The 14,522-nt window shown below is 51.4% G+C and overlaps 1 protein-coding gene across 4 annotated transcripts in view; it reads left to right on the top strand.

Moving 5' to 3' along the window:
• Positions 1–14,522, top strand: part of ODF2 (outer dense fiber of sperm tails 2) — a 417,376-nt gene that overhangs the window by 54,603 nt on the left and 348,251 nt on the right. For 2 of the 4 annotated variants that reach the window (XM_086924892.1, XM_086924893.1), the window contains one exon: positions 5,859–6,010. The exons of 1 other annotated variant lie outside the window; for it this stretch is intronic. In XM_086924892.1, the coding sequence (XP_086781018.1) occupies positions 5,859–6,010 (152 nt within the window). Of the gene's footprint in view, positions 1–5,854; positions 6,011–14,522 lie in introns of all 4 variants that reach the window. One more of the 4 variants, XM_086924895.1, reaches the window with a different exon arrangement.

The following is a 14,522-nucleotide window of genomic DNA, read 5'->3' as shown; positions in this document are numbered from 1 at the left end:
TAATGCACGACAGTGAGTGAGTAGTTCAGAACTTCTCCATCGCCACGGGGTCTGTTTGACTAGGGGCTGTGTTTAGTCTCGCATACTACTGCTGAATGCTTGTGTAATGTCCGTTTGGGATCGGACTGCGGTACCATTGATAGTGTTCACCTCTGATATAAGGTGAGGGATAGTGTCTTGCCGAACCAGCCCTGCCAATAGTGTGCCTGCTCTGTCCCCCTCTCTGTGTGCCCTGGCAGCATGTGCTCTGAAGTTGTATCATCTGAGATCCTCTAGCACTTCTGCATATGTGGTTTTTGCGTCTGCTTCCTGAGCCAGTGACTCTTCATTTTTGTCCGTCGCTTGTGTCAGTGTAGCCAGCTTTTGCTCCTCCTCTGATACACGCCGTTCCAGGGTTTTGCGGACTCCGGAGATGTTCCCGATACATGTTCTTCTAATTACTACTTTAAACGCATCCCTTTCTATTGCTCTTGTGGTTGCCGATTTAGCGTTGTCATAAAAATTATTCTGGATGTGCGTTTTATGTTCCAGTCGCGCAGTAGATGCCAAGTGGGGACTGGGGGTAGCGGTGGTTCCCAAGTCAAAGAGAGTGTATGCGCATCATGATCGGATAGGACTCGCCCTAGATACTTCGTGGTTTGAATCGTGGGGATTATGTGTAAGGAGCATAGGAATCGATCAGGATGAACTCTGAGGTTATGCGGAATAGAATGAAAGGAGTATAGTCTGGTCTTGGGACGTTTGCTGCGCCATATGTCTACCGGACACCAGTGGCGAGCCCAGGCATTAAAGCACTTTGTCTGAGTTTTGGCCGGAGATGCTGGTTGTGGAGGTGCGACCTGTCTAGAGAGAGGTCCTGCACACAATTATAGTCTCCTCCGATATCCAGGGTGTTGCAGTATATTGAGAGAGTGCAGGATAGAGAATCCCAATATTTCCCCTGTTCTGTGTTTGGCGCATAGATGCTGCCTAATACGATCGGCCTGTCATCGAGATGTCCCTCCAGGAGAGCGTAGCGACCCTCCGTGTCTACTGCTCTGCACAGCTCCTGGAATGGGACCCCGGCCGAAGCTAGAGAAGTGTCCCCGTGCGAAAGCTGATTTTGTGGTTGCCCAGAATGTGCCTCGCCATCGGCTCATAGTTTGTTGAGTTCTCCCACTCTTAGATGCATTTCTTGAAGAAAAGCTATCCGCGCTTTCTGCCGCTTTATGTATGCATATACCGCGTATCTCTTGCGAGCCGTGTGCATGCTCAATACATTGAGTGTAATGATGTTATCGTTGTGTATCATTGGGTAATTTGAGGGTTGCTACCTGGGAGCTGCGGGGCTAGGTGGCAGATTTTGTATGCATTTTCTTTGATCGGCCGTAGTGCCGTTTATGTACTGATCATGCTCATCCATCTGGCAGATGTATATTCAGTGCTTGGGTAGTCGTCGAAAGTAGGGATAATAACTGGGAAGGGAGAAACTCCCAATACTCGGGACCTACTGCAACAGGTAGTACATCCAAACTTTGCATTTGGCGCAAACTCAAATGTATGGTGGGGCCGGCTGGCTGCGCATTTAAGCTAACTTCACGAGTAGCATTTGCAGGATCTATGTATGGAGAGGGGTCAAACATGCATTCATCATGTACTGCTTGTGATACATGTGCAGATATGCCTAAGATGTGCATACTTAACATAAGTAATGCTGGCTCACACTTAATAAAGGATGCAGTTCATATAAGTGTGTCGCAGTTTGTGGTGGCACCAGCGGTGGGGTCACCGATCCCGTCTGGGACATGGTTGTGTCACTTCCTTCTTCCTTCTTCCGTCTTCATCCATTGGTGTTGAGGCTGGACCTATTTCTGCCATTGTTTGCAGGGCTTTCCTGCGCTCCGCTATAATTTGCTCCAAGTTCAGGGATCCTATAGCTGGACCGCAAGTCCTAGATTCAGATCGCATTCTATGCCTCTTGGAAGGACGGTGTCTTCTTTTCGCTTTTTGAGGTTGCTCAGTGCCTCTTGCAGTTGGGTGTGGATGCCTTTGAGAATTTTGCTCGATTCATTCGTAGGTTGTTTCGGGTCTGTAAAAAATGTGGTGATACCCTCATGCATGATTTTGAGGTGTGCCGGAAATAGCAGTGAATATTGGATGCCCTCTAGGCGAAGACGCTGCTTAACTTCCTGGAACGAGGACCGTTGGCGCTGTACTACTCGAGTGTAGTCTGGAAAAAGCATGATGTGCTTGTCTTCGACTCAGATGGGTCCATGTTGTCTAGCGGCACGAAGCACTGCGTCTCTATCTCTGTAATGAAGAAACTTCGCTACTATTGCGCAAGGAGGGGATCCTGGGGGTGGACGACAGGCTGGCATCCTGTGTGCTCTCTCTATGGAAAAGAAGGCAGTTAGATCTGTAGCCGGTGTGAAGGAGCATATCCAAGACTCCTTGTATTTGATGGATTTTGTACCTTCTATTCCTTCTGGCAGGCCTAGGACACGAATGTTGCACCTTCTCAAGTATCGTTCTAGGTCATCCGCACGCTCCTCCAGGGTCGCAACAAGATTTTGCAGTGTCTGTAGTGTTTCTTGCTGCGTTTTGGCTTGTGGCTGCTGGGCAGCGATCGTTTTCTCCCCATCCGCAACTTTGTATGCCAGTTTATGATGATCGTCGCGCACTAGACTAAGATCAGTGGCTAGGGTACCAAATTGCTCCTCCATTGTGACTCTGGAATGTTCAATGGCCGCCAGCACCTTATGTAACTTATCAGACCTAGTCAGTACCGAGGGAGGCTCAGTCTTCCAGCTGCAATTTGGCAGTGTGAGCGTTACCTTGTGATGTGGCAGGCTGCAAGGGGCCAGCGTTCGAGCGGAGCTTCCCCATATTTGTATTTGGTGCATGCAGATTCCTAGGCTTGGCTTTAGCTTGTTCGTGAGAGTTGAACTTGTTACTGGGTTCAGGCTTTATTCGGACACAAATGGTGCCAATGAACTCCTGATGATCTCCCTATCTCCTGTGCTCCAGCCGGGGCTTGGTCGGGCGGAACTGATGAGGCGTTGGTCGCACCATGGGCTGCACTTGCACTTCTGCGGTGAACCTCACCTCGATTTATGTTGCAGAGTGTCTTGGACTAAATGTGGGGTTGCACTTGTCCAGGCCCATCAGATGTGCTTGGCATCCCTTCGTCTCCAATTGCGGGTCGGGGACTCCAGTGGAGGCCAGGCAAGAGGGGACTGCGGGCCAGCTCACTAACCCACCATCTTGGTCGCAGCCCTTAGAGTACTGGGGATGTCGGTTCTGGTTGGGGCCAGTAAGGCACCTGGTCGTCCAGGGTTTCTGCTCTCAATGCCGAGGGTCCCATGCCAGAATCCCCAGGCGGCCCCCGGGGCGTCAATTAGTCACTAGTGTCACAAGGTTGTCGCTTGTTTCTTTGTACAGGGGCACTGTGTGGCCACCTACAGGGATGGGGCCTACTGTTCACTTGGGAACGCAACTCCTCAATATCTGTGGGGGAGGCTCGCTTACCAAATCCTTGGCTTCTTTTATCACTGTGGGCTGCTTTTATGAGTCTGGTGTTTCTCTCACCTGAGCCATCCCCGGTGTTCTGTTGGCATGGGGACGCCTGAATCCGGGTTGTCGCTGCTCTTAGCACTCGGCCCCCCCGCTGGGACCCAGGCCGTCCCACGGCACTCGTCACCGCAGGCCGAGCTTGATGCTGCTTCGCCAACTGACAGATGTGGCAGACAGGCCACAGCTGCTCCCGGTGTACCAGACCGCCCCGCCAGGGTGTCTGCTGCTCTGGTTGCTCCGGATTGGCTTCTTTCACTAGTCTCGGTGCCCCGCTGCTCACCACAGGACCCCATAGCAGGTGCGTCGTGATGTGGCTGCCGGAACTGAAACACTGGTAGCGGCCTCTTCCTTACTGCACAGCAACCACCATGTTGGTTCCTCAGCACACGTGGTGTGAATCGTGCTTCTCACGTCTCTGGGGGATGGATATTCTAGGGGTTGGCGTGACACAGTCCCTTTGGTTAAGCGGGTGTCTGCGATAATGTTTGGTGGCCCCCTCTACACAGATTCTGGATGAGGCGCCAGCCGACTTGCGGAGCCTCACTCAGGCACGTCTACCATCTTGGCTGGCTTAGCCACGCCCCCTCCCTAAAACCTCCAAGCATATCAACATATCATGTAGTCTTTAAAATAGCAGTGGGCATCTATGGGCTGCAATTAGAGGAGTTACTAGAAAAATCTCTTTAGTTAACATTTCCATTTCCTTTTCAAAGAAAGCCATTACCTTCCTTTGCTTCCTGGTTTCATTCAGTAATGGAATCAAACTTTAAAAAGTGCAGCAAACGCTATCTCAGTGTTAATCCTTCGTATGCTACTAACTCATCGCGCCCACTTCCTTGGCTCGAATCCTGCTGTGTGATTGATACGCAGCATGGAAATCAGAACAGGTTTGTGCTGCAAAAGAAACCAGTTTCTTAACTGTAGTAATAGGCTTGCTGCTTGGAAATTGTCTATATTCACATGATCTCCTCTGAAACTAGTAGTACACATCAGCAGAATGAAGATGTAACTAGGGTGCCTACCAATTAAAATGGATGTCCTAACCTCACACATCAGTCAGTGGAAAATAGACTGAATATGGCTGTCACAAAGGGAGGTATTGTGCGATTGTGGTCAATGTCAACATGAGGCAAACCGACTCCACCTGTGGTCAACACCTAAAATAAAGTTCCTTTTTTTCCAACATGTTTTTTCACGTCCAGCCTCTAAATAGCTGACATAATGCCTGGAATGACAATTTAGAACAGCATGAAGCTGCAAATCTATCGTTACAGGCATGTCGCTTTTTGTTACGTCCAGGAAGGGCTGCAGAAGTGGATCCTTCACGCTCAAGCAGGATCGGAAGTGCACGTTCTACCTTGCCCATAAGCCAGGGCAGAACACCTTCTATGTCCAAGCATTAGGACTTGTGCACATCCTCCCTTGGGTGCGAGTGAGTGTAGGCCATCCTTTACGTCTGCGCTGTACCGCAAGTGCAGACTCTAGCTCGATAGCAGATGAGTGAGTGAGATCTTGTATAAAGAGCGGATACAGAACTACCCCTGACATGGGGCTTACATATCGTGCGATTACCAGGAACATGAGTGCCAATTCTGCTGAGGCCATGAGTGAGCGCAGGGCCTCAGTTCACCTCACCAGGAACACGGGTGCCAATTCTGCTGAGGCCATGGGTGAGCGCAGGGCCTCAGTTCACCTCACCAGGAACACGGGTGCCAATTCTTCCTGGTCAGCAAGAGCAGGGCCTTGTTTATCACCAAGTAGTATCACAAGTGCAGATTCCTTCTTGGACGTGACTGAGAGCAGCTGATTGATTCCATCCATTTTCACTCCTTCAGTCCCCCTCTGGGATCTGAATTTACCGAGCAGTGTGAATCCTTTGTGTCTGACTATGCCTTGAGTAGTCACTTACTGGTGATGATGTGGCAGAGGCCGATATGAAGGACCACACTTTCAGAATGGATGGTCCATGAACCCTTCAGCCCCTGTTACCAGCAGAGGCTGGCACCGACTCCATGGACCAGGAGTTACCAGAACCAGCTTTGAAAAGAGTGCAAGGACCGTGGGACTTTACACCCTACATCTAGTTCTAGTCCACCCTCAGCTGTGGGCCCTCAGTTAGCAGTGCAAGAACTAGTTCTAGATGGTCTTTGTGGGGCTCTTGGAAAGCCCATGCCGTTAGTAGCTGTGAGCCATGAACAGTAGTTAGATTTATGTTTGGGGGTTGGAGAAAGGGGAGAGAAATCCTTTGGGGCCCCAGGTAACTGCAGAGCGGCTTGTAATGAAAATGTCTTTGAATACACAGGTAGATCGATCAGTAATGGGAGACCGAAATCTAGCGTGTGACACCCAAGATGAGTTGGCGCCGTTCACAAGTCTGTCAAACAAGATGTGCAAGTCCTCTTGGTCCTTTTCAGCAGATAGCTCGTGCACAGACGTGTGTGCAGATACCACCTGGGCAGTAAGTCAGAACAGGGCGCAATTTATGTATGTTAGTACCACGAGTGCAGACAAGATGCCACCTGGGCAGTAAGTCAGAACAGTGCACCATTTATGTATGTTAGTACCACAAGTGCAGACAAGATACCACCTGGGCAGTAAGTCAGAACAGGGCGCCATTTATGTATGTTAGTACCACAAGTGCAGACAAGATAACACCTGGGCAGTAAGTCAGAACAGGGCGCCATTTATGTATGTTAGTACCACAAGTGCAGACAAGATGCCACCTGGGCAGTAAGTCAGAACAGGGCACCATTTATGTATGTTAGTACCACAAGTGCAGACAAGATACCACCTGGGCAGTAAGTCAGAACAGGGCGCCATTTATGTATGTTAGTACCACGAGTGCAGACAAGATACCACCTGGGCAGAAAGTCAGAACAGGGTGCCATTTATGTATGTTAGTACCACGAGTGCAGACCCTACCAGTGCATGAGTGAAAACAAGGCGCCATTTATGTACGTTAGTACCAGGAGTGCAGATTCTGCCTGTGCAGGAAGTGATAGCAGGGCCTCATTCATATTAGCTCAGTGTCACCAATGCAGATCCTGCCTGTGCAGGAAGTAATAGCAGAGCCTCATTCATATTCACTCAGTGCCACGAGTCCAGACCCTACCTGTGTAGGAAGTAATAGCAGAGCCTCATTCATATTCACTCAGTGCCACGAGTCCAGTGCAGGAAGTGATAGCAGAGCCTCATTCATATTCACTCAGTGCCACGAATCCAGACCCTACCTGTGCAGGAAGTGATAGCAGAGCCTCATTCACACTCACTCAGTGCCACGAGTCCAGACCCTACCCGTGCAGGGAGTGATAGCAGAGCCTCATTCACATTCACTCAGTGCCACGAGACCAGACCCTACCTGTGCAGGAAGTGATAGCAGAGCCTCCTTCATATTCACTCAGTGCCACGAGTCCAGACCCTACCTGTGCAGGAAGTGATAGCAGAGCCTCATTCATATTCACTCAGTGCCACGAGTCCAGACCCTACCTGTGCAGGAAGTGATAGCAGAGCCTCATTCATATTCACTCAGTGCCACGAGACCAGACCCTACCTGTGCAGGAAGTGATAGCAGAGCCTCATTCATATTCACTCAGTGCCACGAGACCAGACCCTACCTGTGCAGGAAGTGATAGCAGAGCCTCATTCATATTCACTCAGTACCACGAGTGCAAATCCTACCCGTGCAGGGAGTGATAGCAGAGCCTCATTCACATTCACTCAGTGCCACGAGTCCAGACCCTACCTGTGCAGGAAGTGATAGCAGAGCATCATTCATATTCACTCAGTACCACGAGTCCAGACCCTACCTGTGCAGGGAGTGATAGCAGAGCATCATTCATATTCACTCAGTACCACAAGTCCAGACCCTACCTGTGCAGGGAGTGATAGCAGAGCCTCATTCACATTCACTCAGTACCACGAGTGCAGACCTTACCCGTGCAGGGAGTGATAGCAGAGCCTCATTCACATTCACTCAGTACCACGAGTGCAGACCTTACCCGTGCAGGGAGTGATAGCAGAACCTCATTCACATTCACTCAGTGCCACGAGTCCAGACCCTACCTGTGCAGGAAGTGATAGCAGAGCCTCATTCACACTCACTCAGTGCCACGAGTCCAGACCCTACCTGTGCAGGAAGTGATAGCAGAGCCTCATTCACACTCACTCAGTACCACGAGTGCAGACCTTACCCGTGCAGGAAGTGATAGCAGAGCCTCATTCACACTCACTCGGCACCACGACTGCAGACCCTACCTGTGCAGGGAGTGATAGCAGAGCCTCATTCACATTCACTCAGTACCACGAGTGCAGACCTTACCCGTGCAGGGAGTGATAGCAGAGCCTCATTCACATTCACTCAATGCCACGAGTGCAAACCTTACCCGTGCAGGGAGTGATAGCAGAGCCTCATTCACATTCACTCAGTGCCACGAGTCCAGACCCTACCTGTGCAGGAAGTGATAGCAGAGCCTCATTCACATTCACTCAGTACCACAAGTGCAGACCTTACCCGTGCAGGGAGTGATAGCAGAGCCTCATTCACATTCACTCAGTACCACAAGTGCAGACCTTACCCGTGCAGGGAGTGATAGCAGAGCCTCATTCACATTCACTCAGTGCCACGAGTCCAGACCCTACCTGTGCAGGAAGTGATAGCAGAGCCTCATTCACATTCACTCAGTACCACGAGTGCAGACCTTACCCGTGCAGGGAGTGATAGCAGAGCCTCATTCACATTCACTCAGTACCACGAGTGCAGACCTTACCCGTGCAGGGAGTGATAGCAGAGCCTCATTCACATTCACTCAGTGCCACGAGTCCAGACCCTACCTGTGCAGGAAGTGATAGCAGAGCCTCATTCACATTCACTCAGTACCACGAGTGCAGACCTTACCCGTGCAGGGAGTGATAGCAGAGCCTCATTCACATTCACTCAGTACCACGAGTGAAGACCTTACCCGTGCAGGGAGTGATAGCAGAGCCTCATTCACATTCACTCAGTGCCACGAGTCCAGACCCTACCTGTGCAGGAAGTGATAGCAGAGCCTCATTCACATTCACTCAGTATCACGAGTCCAGACCCTACCTGTGCAGGAAGTGATAGCAGAGCCTCATTCACATGCACTCAGTACCACGAGTCCAGACCCTACCTGTGCAGGAAGTGATAGCAGAGCCTCATTCACATTCACTCAGTACCACGAGTGCAGACCTTACCCGTGCAGGGAGTGATAGCAGAGCCTCATTCACATTCACTCAGTGCCACGAGTCCAGACCCTACCTGTGCAGGAAGTGATAGCAGAGCCTCATTCACATTCACTCAGTACCACGAGTGCAGACATTACCCGTGCAGGGAGTGATAGCAGAGCCTCATTCATATTCACTCAGTGCCACGAGACCAGACCCTACCTGTGCAGGAAGTGATAGCAGAGCCTCATTCATATTCACTCAGTGCCACGAGACCAGACCCTACCTGTGCAGGAAGTGATAGCAGAGCCTCATTCATATTCACTCAGTACCACGAGTGCAAATCCTACCCGTGCAGGGAGTGATAGCAGAGCCTCATTCACATTCACTCAGTGCCACGAGTCCAGACCCTACCTGTGCAGGAAGTGATAGCAGAGCATCATTCATATTCACTCAGTACCACGAGTCCAGACCCTACCTGTGCAGGGAGTGATAGCAGAGCATCATTCATATTCACTCAGTACCACAAGTCCAGACCCTACCTGTGCAGGGAGTGATAGCAGAGCCTCATTCACATTCACTCAGTACCACGAGTGCAGACCTTACCCGTGCAGGGAGTGATAGCAGAGCCTCATTCACATTCACTCAGTACCACGAGTGCAGACCTTACCCGTGCAGGGAGTGATAGCAGAGCCTCATTCACATTCACTCAGTGCCACGAGTCGAGACCCTACCTGTGCAGGAAGTGATAGCAGAGCCTCATTCATATTCACTCAGTGCCACGAGTCCAGACCCTACTTGTGCAGGAAGTGATAGCAGAGCCTCATTCACACTCACTCAGTGCCACGAGTCCAGACCCTACCTGTGCAGGAAGTGATAGCAGAGCCTCATTCACACTCACTCAGTACCACGAGTGCAGACCTTACCCGTGCAGGAAGTGATAGCAGAGCCTCATTCACACTCACTCGGCACCACGACTGCAGACCCTACCTGTGCAGGGAGTGATAGCAGAGCCTCATTCACATTCACTCAGTACCACGAGTGCAGACCTTACCCGTGCAGGGAGTGATAGCAGAGCCTCATTCACATTCACTCAATGCCACGAGTGCAAACCTTACCCGTGCAGGGAGTGATAGCAGAGCCTCATTCACATTCACTCAGTGCCACGAGTCCAGACCCTACCTGTGCAGGAAGTGATAGCAGAGCCTCATTCACATTCACTCAGTACCACAAGTGCAGACCTTACCCGTGCAGGGAGTGATAGCAGAGCCTCATTCACATTCACTCAGTACCACGAGTGCAGACCTTACCCGTGCAGGGAGTGATAGCAGAGCCTCATTCACATTCACTCAGTGCCACGAGTCCAGACCCTACCTGTGCAGGAAGTGATAGCAGAGCCTCATTCACATTCACTCAGTACCACGAGTGCAGACCTTACCCGTGCAGGGAGTGATAGCAGAGCCTCATTCACATTCACTCAGTACCACGAGTGCAGACCTTACCCGTGCAGGGAGTGATAGCAGAGCCTCATTCACATTCACTCAGTGCCACGAGTCCAGACCCTACCTGTGCAGGAAGTGATAGCAGAGCCTCATTCACATTCACTCAGTACCACGAGTGCAGACCTTACCCGTGCAGGGAGTGATAGCAGAGCCTCATTCACATTCACTCAGTGCCACGAGTCCAGACCCTACCTGTGCAGGAAGTGATAGCAGAGCCTCATTCACATTCACTCAGTACCACGAGTGCAGACCTTACCCGTGCAGGGAGTGATAGCAGAGCCTCATTCACATTCACTCAGTACCACGAGTGAAGACCTTACCCGTGCAGGGAGTGATAGCAGAGCCTCATTCACATTCACTCAGTGCCACGAGTCCAGACCCTACCTGTGCAGGAAGTGATAGCAGAGCCTCATTCACATTCACTCAGTACCACGAGTCCAGACCCTACCTGTGCAGGAAGTGATAGCAGAGCCTCATTCACACTCACTCAGTACCACGAGTGCAGACCTTACCCGTGCAGGAAGTGATAGCAGAGCCTCATTCACACTCACTCGGCACCACGACTGCAGACCCTACCTGTGCAGGGAGTGATAGCAGAGCCTCATTCACATTCACTCAGTACCACGAGTGCAGACCTTACCCGTGCAGGGAGTGATAGCAGAGCCTCATTCACATTCACTCAATGCCACGAGTGCAAACCTTACCCGTGCAGGGAGTGATAGCAGAGCCTCATTCACATTCACTCAGTGCCACGAGTCCAGACCCTACCTGTGCAGGAAGTGATAGCAGAGCCTCATTCACATTCACTCAGTACCACAAGTGCAGACCTTACCCGTGCAGGGAGTGATAGCAGAGCCTCATTCACATTCACTCAGTACCACGAGTGCAGACCTTACCCGTGCAGGGAGTGATAGCAGAGCCTCATTCACATTCACTCAGTGCCACGAGTCCAGACCCTACCTGTGCAGGAAGTGATAGCAGAGCCTCATTCACATTCACTCAGTACCACGAGTGCAGACCTTACCCGTGCAGGGAGTGATAGCAGAGCCTCATTCACATTCACTCAGTACCACGAGTGCAGACCTTACCCGTGCAGGGAGTGATAGCAGAGCCTCATTCACATTCACTCAGTGCCACGAGTCCAGACCCTACCTGTGCAGGAAGTGATAGCAGAGCCTCATTCACATTCACTCAGTACCACGAGTGCAGACCTTTCCCGTGCAGGGAGTGATAGCAGAGCCTCATTCACATTCACTCAGTGCCACGAGTCCAGACCCTACCTGTGCAGGAAGTGATAGCAGAGCCTCATTCACATTCACTCAGTACCACGAGTGCAGACCTTACCCGTGCAGGGAGTGATAGCAGAGCCTCATTCACATTCACTCAGTACCACGAGTGAAGACCTTACCCGTGCAGGGAGTGATAGCAGAGCCTCATTCACATTCACTCAGTGCCACGAGTCCAGGCCCTACCTGTGCAGGAAGTGATAGCAGAGCCTCATTCACATTCACTCAGTACCACGAGTCCAGACCCTACCTGTGCAGGAAGTGATAGCAGAGCCTCATTCACATGCACTCAGTACCACGAGTCCAGACCCTACCTGTGCAGGAAGTGATAGCAGAGCCTCATTCACATTCACTCAGTACCACGAGTGCAGACCTTACCCGTGCAGGGAGTGATAGCAGAGCCTCATTCACATTCACTCAGTGCCACGAGTCCAGACCCTACCTGTGCAGGAAGTGATAGCAGAGCCTCATTCACATTCACTCAGTACCACGAGTGCAGACATTACCCGTGCAGGGAGTGATAGCAGAGCCTCATTCATATTCACTCAGTGCCACGAGACCAGACCCTACCTGTGCAGGAAGTGATAGCAGAGCCTCATTCATATTCACTCAGTGCCACGAGACCAGACCCTACCTGTGCAGGAAGTGATAGCAGAGCCTCATTCATATTCACTCAGTACCACGAGTGCAAATCCTACCCGTGCAGGGAGTGATAGCAGAGCCTCATTCACATTCACTCAGTGCCACGAGTCCAGACCCTACCTGTGCAGGAAGTGATAGCAGAGCATCATTCATATTCACTCAGTACCACGAGTCCAGACCCTACCTGTGCAGGGAGTGATAGCAGAGCATCATTCATATTCACTCAGTACCACAAGTCCAGACCCTACCTGTGCAGGGAGTGATAGCAGAGCCTCATTCACATTCACTCAGTACCACGAGTGCAGACCTTACCCGTGCAGGGAGTGATAGCAGAGCCTCATTCACATTCACTCAGTACCACGAGTGCAGACCTTACCCGTGCAGGGAGTGATAGCAGAGCCTCATTCACATTCACTCAGTGCCACGAGTCCAGACCCTACCTGTGCAGGAATGATAGCAGAGCCTCATTCATATTCACTCAGTGCCACGAGTCCAGACCCTACTTGTGCAGGAAGTGATAGCAGAGCCTCATTCACACTCACTCAGTGCCACAAGTCCAGACCCTACCTGTGCAGGAAGTGATAGCAGAGCCTCATTCACACTCACTCAGTACCACGAGTGCAGACCTTACCCGTGATGAAGTGATAGCAGAGCCTCATTCACACTCACTCGGCACCACGACTGCAGACCCTACCTGTGCAGGGAGTGATAGCAGAGCCTCATTCACATTCACTCAGTACCACGAGTGCAGACCTTACCCGTGCAGGGAGTGATAGCAGAGCCTCATTCACATTCACTCAATGCCACGAGTGCAAACCTTACCCGTGCAGGGAGTGATAGCAGAGCCTCATTCACATTCACTCAGTGCCACGAGTCCAGACCCTACCTGTGCAGGAAGTGATAGCAGAGCCTCATTCACATTCACTCAGTACCACAAGTGCAGACCTTACCCGTGCAGGGAGTGATAGCAGAGCCTCATTCACATTCACTCAGTACCACGAGTGCAGACCTTACCCGTGCAGGGAGTGATAGCAGAGCCTCATTCACATTCACTCAGTGCCACGAGTCCAGACCCTACCTGTGCAGGAAGTGATAGCAGAGCCTCATTCACATTCACTCAGTACCACGAGTGCAGACCTTACCCGTGCAGGGAGTGATAGCAGAGCCTCATTCACATTCACTCAGTACCACGAGTGCAGACCTTACCCGTGCAGGGAGTGATAGCAGAGCCTCATTCACATTCACTCAGTGCCACGAGTCCAGACCCTACCTGTGCAGGAAGTGATAGCAGAGCCTCATTCACATTCACTCAGTACCAGGAGTGCAGACCTTACCCGTGCAGGGAGTGATAGCAGAGCCTCATTCACATTCACTCAGTGCCACGAGTCCAGACCCTACCTGTGCAGGAAGTGATAGCAGAGCCTCATTCACATTCACTCAGTACCACGAGTGCAGACCTTACCCGTGCAGGGAGTGATAGCAGAGCCTCATTCACATTCACTCAGTACCACGAGTGAAGACCTTACCCGTGCATGGAGTGATAGCAGAGCCTCATTCACATTCACTCAGTGCCACGAGTCCAGACCCTACCTGTGCAGGAAGTGATAGCAGAGCCTCATTCACATTCACTCAGTACCACGAGTCCAGACCCTACCTGTGCAGGAAGTGATAGCAGAGCCTCATTCACATTCACTCAGTACCACGAGTCCAGACCCTACCTGTGCAGGAAGTGATAGCAGAGCCTCATTCACATTCACTCAGTACCACGAGTGCAGACCTTACCCGTGCAGGGAGTGATAGCAGAGCCTCATTCACATTCACTCAGTGCCACGAGTCCCGACCCTACCTGTGCAGGAAGTGATAGCAGAGCCTCATTCACATTCACTCAGTACCACGAGTGCAGACATTACCCGTGCAGGGAGTGATAGCAGAGCCTCATTCACATTCACTCAGTACCACGAGTGCAGACCTTACCCGTGCAGGGAGTGATAGCAGAGCCTCATTCACATTCACTCAGTGCCACGAGTCCAGACCCTACCTGTGCAGGAAGTGATAGCAGAGCCTCATTCACATTCACTCAGTACCACGAGTGCAGACCTTACCCGTGCAGGGAGTGATAGCAGAGCCTCATTCACATTCACTCAGTGCCACGAGTCCAGACCCTACCTGTGCAGGAAGTGATAGCAGAGCCTCATTCACATTCACCCAGTACCACGAGTGAAGACCTTACCCGTGCAGGGAGTGATAGCAGAGCCTCATTCACATTCACTCAGTACCACGAGTGCAGACCTTACCCGTGCAGGGAGTGATAGCAGAGCCTCATTCACATTCACTCAGTACCACGAGTGCAGACCTT

The sequence above is a fragment of the Lissotriton vulgaris genome, chromosome 5 (genome assembly GCF_964263255.1).
Source record: "Lissotriton vulgaris chromosome 5, aLisVul1.2, whole genome shotgun sequence".
Taxonomy (NCBI): domain Eukaryota; kingdom Metazoa; phylum Chordata; class Amphibia; order Caudata; family Salamandridae; genus Lissotriton; species Lissotriton vulgaris.
Note: the sequence above shows the minus strand (reverse complement) of the source record. Positions and strands in the feature narration are given on the sequence as shown.